This window comes from Patiria miniata, unplaced genomic scaffold (assembly GCF_015706575.1).
Source record: "Patiria miniata isolate m_02_andy unplaced genomic scaffold, ASM1570657v1 HiC_scaffold_23, whole genome shotgun sequence".
NCBI lineage: Eukaryota > Metazoa > Echinodermata > Asteroidea > Valvatida > Asterinidae > Patiria > Patiria miniata.
In genome coordinates, this window is record NW_024037062.1 from 1,460,228 (window position 1) to 1,482,310 (window position 22,083).

Here is a 22,083-nt window from a genome sequence, read left to right on the forward strand (position 1 = left end):
TCCAGTCGACGATGCTTGACTACGCTAGTCGACTATTTGGAACCAACCTACTGGGGCTGGTTGCATCGCTGGTAATCAATAGCTGCGCGCATTCATAACGCTAGCAGAGAGCCAGGATCCAGAAGTTTTGCGATGACATTTTGACCAGCATTTGACTAGAGACGTTCGCACGTTGCTATCAGTGCGCAGGCGTAAGGTACGTCACAAATCAACCACTAGTCGACTAATGGTCCTTGCCCGAACTTGGCCAGAGTTGTAGTTGAGTACTCTTCTATGAGCTTGAGTATGAGTACTTATCTTGCCATGGGTACCGGTACGAGTGCTTAAGTACAGGTAGTTTTTTCCTGCGAGTACCAGTGTGAGCATGTATACATTCTCATTAATACGAATACAAGTACGAGTATAAAAACTGTCCTAAAGTATGAGTATCATGAGCAATACAGCAATGGATGGTAGCTTTCAGAGCTCTCTGAGAAGATAGAAAAGGTGTTGACGAGAAAAAGCAGGATGCATTACAAGTAAAATATGATTGGAACGTTGAAGACCAATAAACAGGCCCAAGTGCCTACGCCAACCAAATCACTGCTTGTTTGCCCTCAGTTTTTTCACTTTAGAGTGAATTTTTTAGCTCTTGAACTTGAGGGTTTGTAACAAGCATGGATGCTCTGAACAACGATAAACGACTCATCTGGGCTTATATGTACGGTACAAATGTACGGAACGGTTTGTCTACTTGCGTGATATGCCAAGTCGGTGCATAGAACAACGAAGAGAACATGTAGAACAATGCGCGCATGCAATGATCGCAGACAGCTGGCATCCTGACAGAAATTTGACCACTGAAAGACGTGCACTGAGTCTCGCGCACGCGCACGCACAAGCGCACACCTCCAAAAGGGGTCATTACACAGCACCCTCAAGAGTTTTGTGCCATCAAAACAACATTCGATGACAACAATAGTTAGGTACAGTAACCATACGGAAGAGCTTCTGAACTATTTGAAGAAATTTTGTTGAAGAAAAATCCATACCAAAATGATGGACATGATAAATTGACACTACCCAAACAAAAAATGATATTACAAACTGGTGTTCAACATGAATGAAAACGAAAGAACATCAGCTTCAGTGACTTACCACCAAAAAAAATGACTTGAAAGTTGAAATGTTCTGTGATTTTTGTTTGTCAAATATGCAAAATTTGGCAATAAACCCAATACTTGAGTTCAAAGGAGAAAAACACCCCAAAAAAGCTGCTCTTACAGATTGGCATCTAAAGGGGACAGAGGGAATTTCATGCAGGAAGCTTAGTGTTGCATGCTGACACTGTTTAATGTGGAGAAATCTACACCATAACATATCTATTAAAGTTGAACGGATCCTATGATATCTAATAGGCAATTCCACGGTTACTCACGTTACATTTTTGATGTACTTTTGAGTTTCCTTGGGCTGTAATTACCTTACTGAAAAGATTTAATAACTGTTAACATGGTAGATAGAGTAGACCTAGACCTACATGTACCTAAGCATCCACAAAAATGTGTTATGTATGATAAACAAGACCGCAAAATCGGTTACTCATGTTACGAAAATGTAATGTGAGTAACCGATTTTGTGCATCTTGTTTATCATACATAACACATTTTTCTGATGTTATCTTTGGTGCTTAGGTAGGTCTAGGTCTACTCTATCTACCATGGGGATAACAGTTATTAAACCTTTTCAGTAAGGTAATTACAGCCCAAGGAAACTCAAAATGTAACGTGAGTAACCGTGGAATTGCCCTAATGGTCTATACTGTAAGGAACCATAGGAATCTATCTACAATGTACCTGCACATACTAACAAGAAACAAATGTGGGCCCACGTATGACACTGGATAATGAGAACGATCACAACGAACCAGCAATAGTTGGTACGATGCAGATATTGATATACTAGAGAGCTAAATGAGCAGTACACAATTTAGGCCGTCTCCAAAACGGACTTCCAGAGCTATACGTCTACATCTATTGTCAGCGCGTCCCCGCGTATTTTCAATGGGCGCACACCTAGATCTAGCTCTAGACAGCTGATTTGGATACAGCCTTAAGCCCGGTTCATACTTCATGTGAATGCGAATGCGAAGCGAATTTGACGTCATGAAACATTCGCTGCGAAATTCGCCCGAGTTGAAATGTGTTCAACTTTTGCGAATCCGCAGCACCAATACTTGCCATGACGTCACAAATTCGCGTTCGCTCTCGCGCCGAGTATGAACCGGGCTTTAGTCTGCCGGACACTTGCACGTTTGCGCACAAATTTGCACTTGAGGCTTTTGTCCGACTATCTGCATCTGCATCTTAGTATTTGAAATTGTTGCATCAATGAAGCTGATATGCCCAAAACCAAAAAGCACAATCAGTCTATGAACGTTTCAGTTAGCTCTGCGCAAACAGTGCACAAATGTGTATACGTGTATGTGCTTCAGAATTTGTTTGCTTCTTCATACTTAAACCACGGCTTGTATAGAATGTTTAGCTACTTTTGTCGTACTCTTGAGCTGTATTAAGAGCACACTGCTGAAATTTCCTTAAATCTTTTTTCCCAATATGTTCTTAAAAAATCACACACAACGCGTAAGATGCTTCCAAAAGTTTTCTATGAGAGGGAATGTAGAGTTATAGCAATATAGTAATTTAATAAAACTTTTTGGTATATGGCATCCAAATTTCCCGAATCCTACAAATCCTTTCTCGGAACCTATGGATTATATGCTTGATCCTATGGAATACATTGTTGCATTCTTTCAATCCTTTCCCTAATTCCGTACAGATCCCATTTCAGAACACACAGATACTACAGATCCCATAGCCAACATTCATCCCATACAGAATATCGGAAATCCCATATCAGATCCCATACTTATATCAACAAAAACCACAGTGGATCCCATGTCGGCAACCATAACCCAAACAGTTGACACAGTAACAATTCAACATATAAAAATTAATTCTCAAAATTTTAAAAATACCTCAATTTGCTTTTCCTTCTTTTGTATCACACATTTGTACAAATAGGATCCTTCATCCAAAACCGTGATTGTAAGTTTATTATATTATTTAATGTTAACAAAGCGAATGACCGTGTGCAGCCTATATTTTCAGCCATAATGTTACATACACCCATGCTACAATTGAACTGACACAGATGCTGAGCTATACGAACTTTATTCGACAACTGTACGTGTTACACAACTTCTACAAATGCACATTATCAACCGACAATGGAAAAGAATTAATAACTGTGACACTAAAAATTACGAACGGATGTAAAATTCTCTACCTGCATGCTAGATAATGTGTACACACAAAATACATGTAGATATATGGATGTCTGAAGGGATTGGCAAAGCAACCAATCAGAGAACGACTTTTGGAAAAGAAAAGTTGGACCAACCAATCAGGTGCAGTGTACCAAAATGTACCAAAATAAGCTCTGAACAACAGTCACTATAGCATTAACATGGACTGTGATTGGTTTATTATTAGTGATCAAGTGGAGAATAAATTTCAGTTATTACTTCTGATTTGGATTGATTGCTACCATGGAAAAGGTCCAACCAATCAGAGTGCGACTTTTGGGAAAGAAAAAGTTGGACCAACCAATCAGGTGCTGTGTACCAAAATTAACTTTTAACAAAGTCACTATAGCAGTATCATGGTTTGTGATTGGTTTATTATCGGTGATCATACGAGGAATAAATTTCAAATTTTCTTTCTGATTTGGAATGAACGCTACCATGAAAAAAGTCCAACCAATCAGAGAGCGACTTTTGGGAAAGAAAAAGTTGGACCAGCCAATCAGGTGCAGTGTACCAAAATCAACTCCTAACAAAGTCACTATAGCAGTATCATGGTTTGTGATTGGTTAAATATCGGTGATCGTGTAGGGAATGCATGTATTAAAGTTATTACTTATGTGGATTGATTGCTTATTGACAATCCCTTAAGACACATTGTTATAAGTCATGAATCTAATGAATAGGTGAAGTTAGAGAATAATGGAGACATTCTTTTAAAAAAATGTGAAACCACTTCAATCGGAGTAAATATTTGAGGGGACCATTTTGTTACCCTGGCTCCCGTGGGTATCTCTGTAGAGGACTCGTGGGGCTCTCGGGCCCCATTTTTATTTCGTGTTTTACCGTTTCGTCTACTGTGAAAATAGGCACGATACCCTGACATCTGTGGGGGGAGGGATGAAAATATGAATATGCATCAGCTGTTTAGAAAATTATGCAAAATTATGCAGATTCAAATAAATATGTCAAACTGCTAGTTCAAATGAATCTTCCTCTAAAATCAGAATAGCTTAGATTTTTACTTTGAAACAAATTTATTGTGAGACAATTTTCTGAAGGAGCAGCATGTGATTTGACCCCCATTTTGAAATAAAATCGGAAAGTTTGCATAATTTAATGCAAATTACTATTAAGTTTTTACATTTTTAATTTTGTTAGCTGTTCGGCCAATAACCATCTGATAAATTTTCTATTACATATCGGTAAAGCTGAAATTTGGGCAAGTTAATGGTGTTTTTCTATAATTGTGTCTCACTTCACGAACTTAAAGATGTAATGTCTATTCTTTAAAAAATAACCTTAAATTCCTCCAAACATGTGTTAGTTTAAAGAAAAAAAATGCTTTGAAATATGGTTTCTTTGTGTGTTGCTTTTGCGCACGAATAGACCCCCCTGTGAGTAGACTGGTCCCATTCCCTACAGGGCCCCCAAACTTTCAGAATTGTTGTTCAATGTTCATATAGACTAAATCAGCGAAGAATATTAGAAGCCATTTATGAGTTGGAACCACGTCTGCGCGCATTCCGCACATGTTCTTCAAGATAAGGGGCACGCGCATGTTGGTAACCATATTGGTTAAAGGAACCCAGAGTGTGTGCGTAGTACCAGCACCCGATTTCACGAAGCGCTGCGACGCGTCGCAACGCGAGTTACGACATGTAACACGTCGCAACTGGCGACGCGTCGTATCATCCATTTCACGAAAGTTGCGATGTGTTGAACGCGTCGTAAGTTCCTTGACAATGGCTTAAAGCACGTCGCAAGTTACGACGTGTCTAGTGGTCATCACAAAATAAGAAGAGTCTCTTTCTTAGCCAGTTTAATACCATAAACATTACCTAAACGAGATTATAATACCGAAGCAATGTATGTAAAGTTGTAAATAGAAAATTCATTGAATAATTATGAATTAGACTGGAATATTGCAGTTGAAATTTCAAAGTAGCTATACAGTCCACTGAGAGCTTGTTTTCCTTCAAAATTGAATCGCACGGCCGCCATTTTGTTTTACGTTTTAACAAACTTCGAGCAGAAATCCGATGACTCTTTTTTGAATATCAGACGACTATTTACTGTATGCTGACTAAATACATAAAACAGTCACTGAGTTGTGCTATAAATACACCTACGACGCGTTGCACTTATGACATGTTTTGTGAAATGGATCGCAGGACGCGTCGCAACTGCGACACATTGTAGAGATACGACGTGTCGCATCGCTGCGATGCATCGTAAGTGACGAAGAGTTTCATGAAATCGGGTGCTGAGGGCAAGCCTGGTTCCACCTCAAAAATTGGCGTCTACTTGTTTTGCCCAATTAGTCTATACTAAACTTGTGATGAACTTGTGAAGATTTGTAAGGACTAATGTGTGGACTGGACCACGATTCTGAATATAACGTACGACTTGACCGCTCCTGGGTTCTGGGAAAGAGCCTTGGCAATGATGGCGTTGGGATCTTCCCTCTTGGGAGGCTGGAACCGGGATCTGTACATTGGTATCACAGGCGGCCTGGGAGGCGGTGGCTTGACAGGAGACGGGCGTGGCTGTCTCGGTCTTCACACAGACACACACACGGTGGATTGGAGACAAGCTTGGTTATTAATGAACTTTTTTTCAATGAATTAACTGGCAGCATGAATATGCAGTATGAGTTTCTGAGAGATCTGACATCAACAGTAAGTATTTCAAGCTCAGATCGGGGGGAGGGGGGGGGGCCTTGAAACCATCTGACAACAGGGGCACGTTTTGGTGCTGTGACCGTAAACATGTTTCTGGTTCGCGGCCGTTTTGGCGCTTCGGTTACACTGAAATGACGTCATTGTTTCGACCAAAGTTGAACCGAGGTTTCCGGTCGGTTCACTTATGTTTCAAGATGGCAGAAAGGTGAAGCTCAGCAGACGATGTTACTTTTTACCATAAATGGGGTTTAAATAGTGGGTTTTTACCTTCAATCAAACCTCCCACTTTTGCTTTGAATGTTATTGTTAATCACGTCCAGTCGCCGTGTGTTTTTTAGGGGGGTTGTGTGCAGTCACGTAGGCAGTAACATGACGTCATGAACAATTTTCTGGTCAGTCGTTTTCGTGGTGCACAGGAAACATGTTTCAGGTCACGGTTGTGACGTCAGAAACATGTTCCAGTTCAAGGGCCGCCAAAACGTGCTCCAGGAGTACTGTTTAAGCGGACTGGACACTATCTGACAATAGATGGGGCTATTGCTAATGGCAAATCATGCCAAAAGACACACGATTTTGCTGACAGGACTTTTTTGCCATCAAAGTGCATAACGAGGGTGGAGGTCGTAAATGTCAGATCTTTTCAAACCCTTCATACAGTGGGTTTTTGTTTTCTTTTTGTGCAACATTTGTTTAGCGTTACAATCCTTAACACTGAATCATTCTCATATATAGTGTAATTTGCATTATAACACCTCACCCACAGATTTTGTGTCTTGATTGGCCGAGAGCGAGTCACATGATACTTTCTATTTTTGCTATCTTTCTGTGCACGGCCAAAGTACTATACCCATAGCAACCAAAGTACTACACCATTAGCAACCAAAGTACTATATTCATGGCGCGGTATTTGTGTGCAAATGCATACTGCGCTGGTGTGCGCGTTGCGCGTAGCGCGTATTGTTCCAAAGAGAGCGCGCCGCAGAGTTGGGTTTAAACATTTCGTGAAGGGGTATGTATCGAAGAGAGAAATACATTTTCCACCAACTTTGTATTGAAATTGAAGTTTATTTCAACTGTGTTCAGATTTAAATAATCTAAAATATTAAAACCAAGCAGAATCTGTGGGTGAAATGTTATAAAACAAATATTGAATGCTTTATCTCGTGGTGAAGTAAAACTAGCCTCCCTCGGTGATCCATGGAACATTTTATTTTCCCGAGGCGAATAGAATGTCCATGGATCACCTCGGGAGGCTAGTTTTACTACACCACTCGAAGCATTCAATATTTGTATAATATGTAGTACACAGGGGCAAATTTAATGGTGCTGCTAAGAAAATCGAAACCCTTTCAAAAAAAAGTGGTATGCACATCAAAGAGCATACATAATCCACAGCCTGAAATTGCCATGAAAAGCTATACCGTCCCAATGCATGCACAGACATTGGTACACAAATCACGTCATCCAAGCAGCTTTTTTTCTGTAATATATGGATGAACGTTCAACTGACAGTTGAGCAGTACAATCAAACTTTGCCCTGTTTTCTGAACTTGAACTTCAAAATCTAGCACCAGAAGTTGCCAGGGAAGACTGAATATGACTCACAAGGCCACTCAGTAATTGATTTCTTCCATGTAAGTGTGGTTTTCTCTCTGACAGAAAATACGTACATGAATTTCTAAAATCAGAAAAGCATTCAGCTTCTGGCATTTGTAAGCTCAAATCTTAAGTCATATGAAGAATGCTAAGTATGTAGACACTATAAAATGTTAAGAGAAACCAAATATGTGGTTGCAACGGACTTACGTGAACTTCTTCAAAAACTCAGCTGACGAAGTTGTGCCGCCCAACAGGGCCGCGTTCCCTCAGAGCAGAAAAGGAGAACCCCCTTTTTTTAACGGTGAACACGAATGGCGGCTCGCGATACCAGCCTATGGCTTCAACACTTAAGATAGACCAGTCAGGGAGGAAGACATACCAGAATTTTCTCGGGGTGACGTCACCGATTGGGTTCTTCCATTTTTGCTCTGAGGGGCTAGCCCCAAATTGGACAGTAAAAATCATCAGCAAAACCAATTTCTCGGGTTGTGCAAATATTACTTCTACTTAATTGTTCATACAGATTTCGTTATCAATCATTTATAACATGACTACGACAGTTTGAACGCGTTAAAATACAAAGTAACGAAAATGCACATTAAAGAAAAGTAGAACATCAAAAATTTAGACTGACCAGTTTTTAACGAGGTGTATCTTAATTACTACATTTACTGATTATAAAAATAAGCTTACATGTAAATTAACATCTTACAAACATAAAAACAAATATAAGTGTTGTAAGACATAACAAAACACTTTGAAAGCTTTTCTTTTTCTTTGAGTGAATTAGGGAGACCATGCAAGCATTCCATGAATGCTAGGCATGCAAGCTGGCGGTACACGGGGTTTGCATGCGCGGGATAAACACTGTACTCCCTACACGTACGCTGACGGAGAACTAACTCATCTGAAACCCGTAGCCCTTTTAAGGTATTTTGCCGCTCAAAAAAGTGCAGAAAATCTTCCTGAAATACCGCAGTCATTGACAAATAACGTTTTCATTGCAATCTATATTTTCCATTTTAGACTCTTGTTTTGTTTGCTTTTTTGTGATTCCAATATGAAGGATTATTTGGGCACTTTAATTTCTTTTGTAAAAAAGGAAAAGGATTTTTGTAAAGAAGTTTTGGCTACTAAACCATCTTCTAACATGTGAATTTCCGCCTTAATATATCTCTCGTCAAATAATAGCGTTATCACTGAATTAATTGTCACAACTTTTTAATTGGCATGAAATTTGGGCAGATGTCAACAAATAGTATAAGCTAATTAAAGCATTTTGTGAAAAAAAATGTAGCACGGACATGGTGTGAAACATGCTGGTTAAAGAACTACCCCCCTTCCCAATTCTGACATAGCTCCGCCTCTACACATTTTGAATGTCCCAATATATAAGGAATACCGTACCAGCGTGACATTTCTATCCAGACAATTACAGCCCATCCCTGAGCCCGAAACGTAATCTCACTGCATAATCTCTCCAAGAGAATGCTTTGAACAGACCTGGGTATGCTAGATTCCTCGCCAGGGCTTCGTGTGTTTAATGTCTCATTGACGGATTGCAATCAATGGCACAGTTGTCTAAATAAATAACTGGGTTTTGATGCTCCCAGTTCACATGATTGATATTATTTTTTTTCAAATATGAAGTAATGACATTTCCTCATTATTTAAACTCAGAGTTAAAATGGTGATGATGTGAATCTTTATGCACTTCCATTAAATTTGGGAAAAAGTCCTGTACACCATTAATGAGAACAGAAACACTAAAATTTTGTTTGTAAAAAAATTTAACCTCAAAGTTCTCACAAGAAGCCTAGATTATTAAACATTTTAGAAGGAAATATGTTTCACTTTTTGGCGTGGATATCATTTTCAGGACATTTCACCTTTTGCCAAACTACTTCATGTTCATCAATGGAAGATAAAGAGATGCCAAAACTAACTTTTGGAGGGAAAACGGAACAAGAAAATGAAAATGCTGGAGACACAAGTAACAAAAGAGGTTTTCTTGAAAGAAAGTAGTGACCAAGAACTGGAGGTTCAGCTGCTGAGTCAACAGTTCTAGTTTTTTTTTCTACAAAACTTTTATCTTTTATCCCCTTACTTCTCCCAATGACTTTGGTTGGTTGGACCATGGACGCGCAGTACAAAAATACCGTGAACTGTTGCTTGTGGTACCATAACTTCCCACCAAAATATGAGAGATCAAGAATTTAAGTTAAATAAATTACAAATGAACTTTACACGGCCTATACAAGTTCCATTTTATACACCGTCAACTTGTAAACCTTCCAAATTGGCTCTTTCAGATAGCTTAAAAATTGTGGGTTAAAAATGAGCACACTTATCATTCCTACAATATTTTGATATGCAGTTATTTTCTGGTACTTTTTTTAGTTTGTTAAAGCGATAGTTGTAGGAAGCAAGATGTTAATAATTGAGGGCATTCCATTCCTTTGCGGGGAAGGTCGCTGAGGGAAAAAGACAGCATTGGATTATTCTTCCAAACTTTAAAGGTACTTTTTGACTTTTAAATGTTTATCCTTGAGGAAAGTAAAAATATCTTGATTAACTCCTTTTTCACACGGCGGGTGTGAAACACGCCGTGGACTCATGTTGATTGGTTGGTGGGTGGGTTGGGTGGTGGACAGTTTACTCGGCTTTGCTTCTGAAGGCCGGTTTTGATAACACTGATGCGCATGTATCTAATTTGCATATTTCTGCATATTAGATCACGCCCCATTCGTTTTCGTTTTCTGTACTCTTGAGGTACCGGTAAGGCCCGGGTGCGCGCACGGTCTGTGACGTAAGCCGTCTTCACACGTTACCCGGCCGCTATGGGTTGTTCCACTAGGAACTTGTTAAAATCCATTGGCAGCTTAGACCATCAAGGCATATTCTCATGAAACAATTAACACCCCCCCCCCAAAAAAAATATTTCTTATGATTCAATGCACTATTAAAATTAAAGACAATTTATACAATTTAACCATAACTACATATTTGGATGATACTTGCGAAACTAAATTTGACTCCAAAGCAAGCCTTGTAAAGCCGGTCCCAGAGAGCACAAAATTCTCTTTATTCGGAATGGTTATTCACTGGAAATCTTTTCAATGCATGCGACATACACAATAGGCTGGATTGAGCCCATTCATTGGCGTAATTGGATAATCGCATATCAGACTTTTGGGCCAAGGCGAGACTTAAAGGCAATATACAACATTTGCAAACATCAAAAAACAAAACTACCAAATTATCATGAAATGACTTACTGGACTGTTAGTGAATGACAGTCTAAAGCACCCTGTAAATCATGGCACCTGGTGTGCTGACATTTTCAAGAAAAGTGCAATTTTTTTATCAATTTCCAATGATGGTCGGCTGACCATCGTTGGGAAAAAAACTGGAGTTTTTCAAATACCGGTACTGCCCCCAAATTACCACATTTTGTTTGCAATCGGTTGCACATCCATGAATGGGTGCAAGCCAGCTAGTCTGGTTTCCAGACCTAACGATTCCCCAACGTCTATAAAGCAGTCCATTTCGTCTGAAGTAGTCAAGGAACCAGACCACAAGGCCAGCACTTTTTTCCTGGTTTCTCCAGCATCTTTGAACACAAAACTTTAAATAGGCCAGTGTAGCAATATTTGCTATAAAATACTAATCCCCAATCCATAAATTTCTGAAAATCACAGCAAAAGCGAATGTTGTATATTCCCTTTAAGCAAGTCTAATTCACAAGTGACGGGGAGTCAGTCGGTCAATCAGTCAGTTGGGTACAAAGTGGACCATAGGCTGGCCTCCTGGGACCAGTAAAAAATGAAGTAATGTGAGCTGGTAGGCAGCTACCCGGAGTTCGGATTAACATCACATGCACGCGTGTTTTCTGAGGAAAAACCTTTCGTTGATTAAGACAAATTTTATTCCTAAATGATTTGGTTTTCTTCAAATACTTGACAAATGGTGGACACAGATGGGAGGAATTGGGAGAATTCCTGTCGTCTTCCACAAGAAAAAAAAATACACGTACTCCCTTGGAGGAATTTATGTATGTATGACCTTAAAATGGCAGATGAAATTAAACACAGGCAGAACGGAGTGTGAGAAACAAAATGGGTTGAATTTCTTGAATATATCACAGAAGAGTAGGATCCTTTTAAGTAAAGACGGTTTTGTAAAGCCAATGATACCAGAAGCGAATTTAGCTAGTGTACTTGCAGAGAAAAATATTGGATACATTAATGAATGTTTTGAATAGCATCGTTTTATACATGTAGCGTGCTATCATGCATTCTGTATATGGTCATTGCACTTTATGTTACATGATTTAATGATGAATAACGTTCCGCCGATGAAATTTTTTTTGCCGTGAAGTCTTTAATGTTAGCGATGAATCATAATTTTATTTACAATATCTGCAAAAATGAAAAGGTGAGGTACATGTACATGTACATGTAAAAGTGAAGATTATTTCGTTCACGTTACACACAGGACTTGACCTTAGCAAAAGGTCATCGCCTCGGCAACTGGTCAACACACCGATAACCATGATTTAAAATTACAACAGTCAGCAGTGTGTGGTGCATGATTCAAAAGTTGATGATTAAAAATCGTCAGAAAGTGTGGAATAACTGCAACATCTTCACTGTAACAGAAACATGCTGAAATAAGAGTACAATGAAACAAGTGCAAGTGCACAATAAGCTCTGGCCATCTTGCATGAAAGTCTTGCATGAAATCGATCAAAATGAACCCTGCCAGAGCTCAAAAATGCGACGCCGAAAAAATGCGACGTCATGGCACATATGGAACACCATACTTTCGGTAAATTGTCCGGGGACAGACAGACAGGACCGACCTACCACCAAGCGACAAAAAGATAGTTGAGCAGCAAATTTGATGATTTGTCTTTCAAAAGCATAGCCCATGAGTGAAGAATCAGTCCAACAATATGGAGTTCAGCTTATGGTTAAAAGAATTAACGTAACTATTTCTTTGAAGTTTTTGTCCTGCACCTTCTGACAAGATTATGCAGCCAAAGTCCCAAACTCTCTTCTTTAACCAGTTTGCGTGCGATCCCGCAAAGGTTTTGTGGTATTCGGAACGGATGGTGGGTAGACACACAGGGAGCGAGGCTGGAATTATCCGCCAGCAACCCGCTCGCAGTGAGCGAGGCCGGAAATATGAGCGTGCTGCCTAAGGGTGATGGCTTCAACCCGATGGCGTGAGGTCCAGTGAAAAGTAATCCTGCGCCTCGCTCCCTTCTTATCAAAATCTACCGGCGCGAACTGGTTAAAAAGAGGTCATGACTCTGAATTAGTCTGTGAAATCATAAATGGAACTTTTGGAGAAGGGAAAAAGCGTTCAAAGTTGGACTTACTTGTCAACAACTGGCGGAGGAGGTGCGCTATATTGATGAACTGCTGGCGGAGGGGGTCCGCTCCGCTGATGAGCTAGTGGCGGAGGCGGAGGGGGTCCGCTATGTTGATGAGCTGCGGGGTGATGGGCCGCAGTTGATGATCCATTGGTGTAGCTTCCTTGTGGCCTGAAACGTAAACGGCAAAGGAATCCTTCCCAGTACACACACACAGAATGGTTCATGGAAACTTCTCAAAAATTGGTCATGAGTTTTCAATTCAAGCAAGAAAGCGCCTCACTTCTGTTTACGTAAATTTGTTTATTAGCACGATTGTGCATATATCTAATAGAGACAAGACGACGTGCAACGGCAGATCTAGAGAGGGGGGGGGGGGCGAAAGGGACCTCACAAGTGAAAAATTGCCTTATTTGAGAACATTTCGGTACTTGCCAAGGGGGGGGGGGGGTGTAGGGGGCACCCCTCTCCCCCGGATCCGCCACTGTCACACTAGTAACACAATTTATTCACAATTCTGAAGTAACACAATTCTATTCAGATGATTGAGAATGGTTCATGGAAGTGAAACATCCACTTTTGCCGTACTCAAAGAGACTTGAGTTATTGTCTTCACATGTATGTCAGTGAGAGACTTATAGCAAGTCTAATTTACATGTACAAGTGACAGTTAGGTAACCAGTCGAATTCAACGTGCCAGTCATTCAGTGAGATAGGTAACCAGTCAAATTCAACGTGACAGTCATTCAGTGAGATAGATATCCAGTCTAATTCAACATGACAGTCATTCAGTGAGATAGGTAACCAGTCTAATTTAACATGACAGTCAGTCAGTGAGATAGGTAACCAGTCGAATTCACAAGTGACAGTCATTCAGTAAGATAGGTAACCAGTCGAATTCAACGTCACAGTCATTCAGTGAGATAGGTAACCAGTCTAATTCACAAGTGACAGTCAGTCATTGAGATAGGTAACCAGTCGAATTCACAAGTGACAGTCATTCAGTGAGATAGGTAACCAGTCTAATTCACAAGTGACAGTTATTCAGTGAGATAGGTAACCAGTCGAATTCAACGTGACAGTCATTCAGTGAGATAGGTAACCAGTCGCATTCCCAAGTGACATCATTCAGTGAGATAGGTAACCAGTCTAATTCACAAGTGACAGTCATTCAGTGAGATAGGTAACCAGTCTAATTTAACATGACAGTCAGTGAGATAGGTAACCAGTCAAATTCAACGTGACACTCATTCAGTGAGATAGGTAACCAGTCTAATTCACAAGTGACAGTCATTCAGTGAGATAGGTAACCAGTCGAATTCAACGTGACAGTCATTCAGTGAGATAGGTAGCCAGTCAAATTCACAAATGAGAGTCAGTCAGCATGAAAAGGGTATAATATATACACAGGTTCTTGCTAGTTCTCAGATATAAGTTGCACGTGCATACAACAAAAGCCAACAAGCCACTGTACCAATCACCCGACACGACACAAAAACTGTAACTTTGAAAGTTACGGGTCCAACACATCAAAAGACAAAAATTCAAAACTGACACATAACAAAAAAGGATGACTGTTGATTACGACCATCTTCAGGGTAACAATCCATTACATGTTTAATTCCCACACAGGCAAAATTGTCAATAAGCTCTGCGAAATGCAAAGCCTTCTCTTGGCATTGATGACAAAGGACACACCGCCCTCAGTTGTTGATGCACTATGAAGAAAGATATTATAAGGAAACCTAGCATATAAACCCCATCTATATTTCTAACAAGGTGAAGGAAATCATTTTAAAGTTGAACAAAGAAATTGACTTGAGCGGAGTTTGAACCTTCGACCCCTGGATTACCGTTCCGGTGCTCTACCAACTGAGCTATCCAGCCCTATGTTGGCTGTTCCCCATTATGTCAATGTCTTTGTTCAAGGGGCGCTAGTCAGAAGCCATAAACCCTATGCCACGTAGCCAGGGATCACACCCAAAGTGACGATGCTAGCAACATTAGCAATGCTGCAAACCCAGGAAATAGCAAACGGGATCACTCAGACATAATACAGCTTTGTTATAACACATTTTCTATTAAACAAAGTTATCCCCGGATCACGTGTCGACATTTTTGCGGTCGATCCCTATATGTTTTGTCTTCTTCAAAAAATCAAACTTTTGTGTATTTATAAACGACCTCAAATGACCCCCTAGATGGCATTTAACCTCCTATTTCAGTAATTTGTAATGAACACCCTACCAAGGATCATTCCATCCAAGTCACATTAGAATCCATCAAATTCTGTAGACAAAGAAACATTTGAAGCATATTTGAACAATGACCTCTAATGACCCCTACATGACCTTTGCCCTCAGTAATCCGATGAAGAATTGTGTCTTCCCAACTAAGAGTCACTGCATCCAAGTTTCATCCAAATCCATGAAAGTATGTAGAAGCTATACCTTTCTTTCAAAAACTGAACCTAAACTTTAACATACACATGGAGATACGGTCATACAGTCATACAGAATTTAAGAAGTGTCTCGCACAACTTTGTTTAGGCAACACAAAAATCTCAAAGGGAAACTGGCTAAGTGCATTAATATAATAATGGCAAGTAGGCTATTGGCAAGTTACATGTAGACATTATGATTACAAATATGAAGGTAGCATTTGTGGACAGGACTGTTAAAGATATAGTCCATCATTTGTAATTTGTGCATTTTGTTCGTTTGAAGCAACAAAAGTGTTCAAAATCTAATGAAGGATACTGAACAACTAACCTGATGAAGTTTCAGCTCAGCTTCAGCTGTATATTCCGAGAAAAACAGCATTCTAGGATCTCAATTTCAAATCAAAAGTTGCTGAATCATGTTTTGAATTGTTTTGAATTGCTACGCGATGTCGCGCACTGATCCGACGAATTATGGCAACCGCGTGCGCCTGTGCGTCGTGCCAATGCTTGCGCGCGCTGCGCCGAATAACAAAACGAACTACTAATTTAAATTTTCCTACGGTGCGTCTTAAGACGCACCGATGGAAAGGCCTTCTTTCGTTGATTACTTCAAAAGGATAGCTTGCCAGAAAGATTAATTTCACAGGGAGTTTAGTCCACTTACTATCTTTCAACCAAGTATGTTTTTCAACAATAATACGCCAGTTACTTTTTCGGATAGCTGCAAATGATGGACTATAGCTTTAAAATATATTGTTCTACTCTTTGAAGATTAATAATTGAAAACACACGTCTTTGTACAAAAACAGCACCACACAGTAAGAAGGCACCAGCAATCCTAAATATACTTTGGCATATAAGGCAGTGATATTCAAAAACACTAATGTTAATTGGCAAGATATGTAAATGACTGTCACCTACAAAGGCATCAACTTGCATAGCAATTTTATGTGAATACAGTTTTGATATATTTTCTAGAAAAAGTACAGTTATGAATATTTCCCTATGAAATAAGTTCCTTTAAAATACATAGACGACTAAATTATGAAATTAATAATACACAAAGATATTAATAAATGACTACATAAAAAGCTGAATACAAGAGTATTGCACTAAATATAATTCTAAAGCTCCATTTTAAAGATATGAGCTGAATAACTGAGGTATAGGCCTACTACAAAAATTCAGAAATCCCCAACGACGACAAACCAAATTCTTTTCAGATACAATGTAGCTTGAAAAGTCTTAGCTTTTAACTGGCATCTGTCATGGCACAGCTTAAAAAATCTGCAACCCACTTGCAGAAACATGTTCATGTATAAATGTCATCAAAAGAATGTGCTTGCAAGCACTCGCAATGAAACATCGGAATCATGAGCTACATGTTAAAGGGAATATACATCATTTGCTTTTGCTGTAATTTTCTGAAATGGATGGAATTGGGGGGTTGGAAATATATAGCAAATATAGTTACACTGACTTTTTTGAGGTTTTGGGTTCGAAAATGCTATAAAAACCAAGAAAAACAATCATTTTCCTGTAGTCTGGTTCCCTGACTCCATATAAGAAGAAACAGAGCAGCTTACATACATTGGGGAATTGTAAGGTCAGGGAACCAGTCTAGCTGGCTTGTATTCGTTCATAGGTGTGTAATCGATTGCAAACAAGTGCGATGGTCAATTGGGGCCAGTATTTGAAAAAAAGCCAGTTTTTTTCCAACGCTGATCGGCCGATCAGCGTTGGAAATTGATACAAAAATAGCACTTTTCTTGAAAATAACAGTATACCAGGTGCCATGATTTTACAGGATGCTTTACACTGTCATTCACTAACAGTCCAGCAAGGTATTTCAAAATGATTTGGTAGTTTTATTTTTTGATGTTTGCAAATGTTGTATTTTCCCTTTAAAGGGAAACTGCGTCCTGGAATGAGACCAATTGACCTATCGCGGCAGAATTGCGGTAGAATCGCGCCAACGCAGCTTGTGAAATATTGTTAGCTTGTGAAACATACAAATGGACGCGGAACGCATCAAATCTGAGACAAACAAAACTATAGTGAGCAAAAACTCTATAGGGTCGTCTAAGGGGTGTGGCTAACTCGCAAACGGCGATAGCTTAAATGGGCTACAAAACGAGCTTTCAACGAAATGCTGTTAACCGGAGAGAACATTTAAAAGTAGGATATAAACATCCACACAACTATCCTTTAAAAACTGGACGTTTTGTTTTATTCTTTTGTTCGCACGAGGACAAATTTCGGGTCCACTTTTGTGACCCCAAAAAGTCAGGCTGTTCATGCTAGTTGTGATTTAGTAAAGTGTTCGCCTTTTGCGGACGTGTAAGAAACATTTGTGTATTCGTGCTGTGTGTAATTTTATGTGACAAACACAACGTGTATCGTACATTGACTGAAACGACAGGCAAAACGTATGCGTACTCTGTCTTGTCTGATGTAAACAACCAGGGTTTTTCTGTCTTTTGCGGGAACGGTAAGACATTAGGTTGGTTTCCTTTCAACCAGATGTTTGAACTAGGATAAGCAAACAATCCAAGACTTGAACATTTTGTGGATTTCAGGACACAGTGCCCCTTTAATGTCACACATACATTCATTCACATGACAAACTTCTAGCCGATATCTGGGTCATGCATCTTGACTATCCGCAATTGAATTGGTATGTGATTGTGACCCAGGCACCAGTCCATGTCAGGGAATGACAAGCATTCACTCAGTGATTTTTTCCAGGTGACATTCAAATGTGTGACAAGTATTCCAGAAATGACTAGCCATGGAGTTAAAGGGGCACTAGGTCCTGAAATCCCCGAAAATGTCATGTTTTGGATTGTTTACTTAGCCTATTTCAAACATCTGGTTGAAAGGAAACCAAACTAATGTCTTACCGTTCCCGAGAAAAGACAACAAAAAAACCTGGTTGTTTACATCGGACACGACGGAGTACGAATACGTTTTTCGTGTCATTCTCAGTGTACGATATACACGTTGTGTGTCTCGGAAACAGTGGTGACCAATCACCAATGCAAAAAAATATGGTTTCTTCAACGTCCGCAAAAGGCGAACACTTTACATGTAACAAATGAAATCACAACTAGCATCAAAACAGCTCAAATTTATGGGGTCGCAAAAGTGGAGCCCGAAATTCATTCACACACGCATAATACAGGAATAACACAAAAACGCCAAGTTTTTAAAGGATAGTTGTTTGGATATTTATGTCCTACTTTTAAATGTTCTTTCCGATTAACATCATCTCGTTCAAAGCGCGTTTTGTAGCCCGATTGGGCTGTTCCAGGACCCAGTGTCCCTTTAAATAAACCGCAAAGACAAACTGAATAGAGTCGCATATGTGTTAAAAAGTTAAACAAAGAAATTGACTGGAGCGGGCTCCAACCTGCAACCACCAGAATAAGTAAACGGTGCTCTACCAACTGAGCTGACCAGCCCTTTCGATCTAAGGCTGTGCTGCGTGGTCATACATGGGTCGATGTGGCTGGCTGCCAACGGCGCCTTTACATGCCTGCGGCTCGACCACGTTAATTGTAACCGCAAATTATAAATTTATTACATATAATGTAATACGGGTTAAGTTGTCACAGCAGTACCAATTTAACAATCCTCAGGAGTTATATTCGTAAATTTCTAGCATGCAAAGGTACTTTAAGCCCTTTTCACACTAGAGCCTCTCAACCCGGGTTGAACTCAACCCTGGGTGAACCCAGTGCCGCCCCGGGTTGAGTTTTTGATTTTTCAACCCCGCGTTCAACCCCGCATCGTTTCACACTTGTTTCATGCAAATCAAGCTTTTCATGCTCAGTTACTACTGTTTTGAACCCTGGCAAGAATTTCAACCCGGGTTGAAAATCTCAACCCTGGTCTAGAGCAGGGTTGAGTTCAACCCTGGGTGAAATCAATCTCGGGGTTGACGCAGGGTTGAAATTCTTCAAGTGTGAAACGATGCATGTTTTCAACCCTGTGTCAACCCTGCGTCAACCCCGAGATTTGTCTAGTGTGAAAAGGGCTTTAGTCTATTATGAAATCTGGCAAACACCTGTAGGCCTGATTTGATGGATGTCTACTGTCTACCAGATACAAACCTCTACTTTTTATGCTTCAGGTTCATGTCCCGCATATAAATTTGATTGATATTCAAACACTTTTAGTCTACTTTTGTTGAATTTTAAATGCAACTGATGAAAGACTATCAGTTTTAGGGGGCTTTACCTCTCAAAAACATCCCTAAAATAAGGCTTGTTTTTTAATATAATGTTGACCACTAGATTATGTGGGCCAAAATAGTCTGGTCTACAAACTACGGGTGTATACCGTGCAGACGGATAGGTACTAAAATATCACACAGCTGTCTTAATTTGCTATTTAAAAAAATGGCTTCCCCATTTTTTTTTTGCTGACTCTCTGCTTTCTCTTCTGATTGGTTCTTGGTTTCCCCTTGGTTTCCTCTCTCCTGCCTTATGATTGGATGGAGGGGGCCCCTGAACCAGCATAAGCTTCTCATCTGCATTATGATTGGATGGAGGGGGCCCCTGAACCAGCATAAGCGTCTTTACCAGTTCCTGCCAACAGAAGGCAGAAGAGGGGAGAGAGTCAGCAAAAAAAATGGTGAAGTAGATTTTGGGTTTTTTTGGGGGGGGGGGGTCAAAGATTGATGAAGTTTGGGCCTGATTTCAAGAGAAGGAAGGTCTAAATGATCTGGAAAAGGAAACCAATCTACATGTATCTGCGGAGAGTAGGGAAATTGTAAATTTATTATCAGACCAGGAGTAGTGGATGAGCGTTTCATCTTAAAGATCTTTCATTTATAAGGCCAAAGTTGCAAAATTGGAAATTTGGCTGAGTTTCTGAGAAATAACACCTTGGTCCTAAAAACTGACTTAAAATTTTATTTTTAAATTGATTTCCTACCGGTACATTAATTTAATAAAAGCAATTTTTCTGTGAGTTTGGAATTAAAATAATGCACTCTGCAATGAAAACAGCACATATACAGACTTGCCATCTCAAGAAGGTACCATTTTGAGCCTATACAATACATGTATGTACATGTACATGTATTGGCTAATCGTTCACAAAGCTTTTTTCTACTGGTGCAGATACGATAGTTTTCAAAGATAAAACTTTAAAAGTAATGTACAACATTTGCAAACATCAAACAAGCTCGATCGAATCTCGGAAGCTGGGGGCCAACAAATTCGTGTTCATGCACGAGTCACGTGATTGCACCATGTCATTTCTGGAAGGAGTAGTGTTTTGAGCAAAAAACAAATCAGGTTTTTTACCCCAGTGACCCCATGATGACCTTTGACCCCAGTTTGGTCATGTAACATGTTGGGGCCAGGCTACTGATACTTTTGACAACGTTTGGTTGAAATCGGTCAAAATATGTGGGAGCAATAGACAATGTCAGCGTTTGTTACTAACTAACTAACTAACGAAGAGATATGATGATTTGTTGAGCTGCTATCCCGCAGCTATAAAAAGTCAGTAGGAACTCCTATAAGCTTGCACGCAGGCAGCTGCGTCAGGTAAAAGAGATTAACAATAATCCCAAGCATAAATGTCAACTCGGAGCTGACTGGCAAATTCCACGGGTGTCACTGCAGTTTTAGTCTCAAAAGGGGTGGGGGGGATATTTTATAAAAGGAGTAAAAATGGATAAAGGATAGTCACTGAATCCAGTAACCTGCAGGATAGCGACCAGAAGTAAAAGTTTTCAGAATGATGTTCCCGAGTCACGCTGAACCAAAGAGCATTTTGAGTGACTCCAGTCGACCCAAATCATTTGTAGCTTCAGAAGGGCAAAACTTCATGCATTAATTTTCCATTGACTAGACCGTAGAGTCCTTCTGAATAACTAGAAACTGCTGGTCTATGGACATGCTCACTCCTGTTGTTTCCAAATGTCCAACTTTTCATGAACTGTCAAATTGTCAGAATAATTTGGTTCAGTGTGACTTTGGAATGCCAGTCTGTAGAGATCGATTTCTGATGAAACAGTTTCAAGCGTCTAGACAAGTTCCAAATACTGGATATATCGACATGTAACTCATTATTTTTCTATGGTACCGTAAAATGTATTGCACAATTCCTTTTCAAAAAAGAGGTAAATCTTTTGGAAAAATTCTGTGTGTATTGGCATGAACTTACATTCGGTCATGTCAAATCAATGTCAAATCAATTTCAAAACAGTCATGTTGAAAACAGTCACGTTGAAAACAGTTATGTTGAAAACAGTCATGTTGGAAACAGTCATGTTGGAAACAGTCATGTTGGAAACAGTTATGTTGAAAACAGTCATGTTGAAAACAGTCATGTTGAAAACAGTCATGTTGAAAACAGTCACGTTGGAAACAGTTATGTTGGAAACAGTCATGTTGGAAACAGTCATGTTGGAAACAGTCATGTTGAAAACAGTCATGTTGGAAACAGTCACGTTGAAAACAGTCATGTTGAAAACAGTCATGATGGAAACAGTCATGTTGAAAACAGTCATGTCAAAACAATCATGTTGAAAACAGTCATGTCAAAACAGTCACATCAGAACAGTGATGTCAAAACTGTCAAGTCAAAACAGTCATTAAAAAAGAAAATAAGAGCA

The 22,083-nt window shown here is 39.7% G+C and overlaps 1 protein-coding gene across 3 annotated transcripts in view; it reads right to left on the reverse strand.

Moving 5' to 3' along the window:
- The window catches only part of LOC119731133 (PDZ and LIM domain protein 5-like), a 62,279-nt gene that overhangs the window by 13,689 nt on the left and 26,507 nt on the right, over positions 1 to 22,083 (reverse strand). For 2 of the 3 annotated variants that reach the window (XM_038204155.1, XM_038204156.1), the window contains exon 9: positions 13,013 to 13,177. In XM_038204155.1, coding sequence (XP_038060083.1) covers positions 13,013 to 13,177 — 165 coding nt within the window. Of the gene's footprint in view, positions 1 to 4,118; positions 4,230 to 5,749; positions 5,903 to 13,012; positions 13,178 to 22,083 lie in introns of all 3 variants that reach the window. The other variant, XM_038204154.1, reaches the window with a different exon arrangement.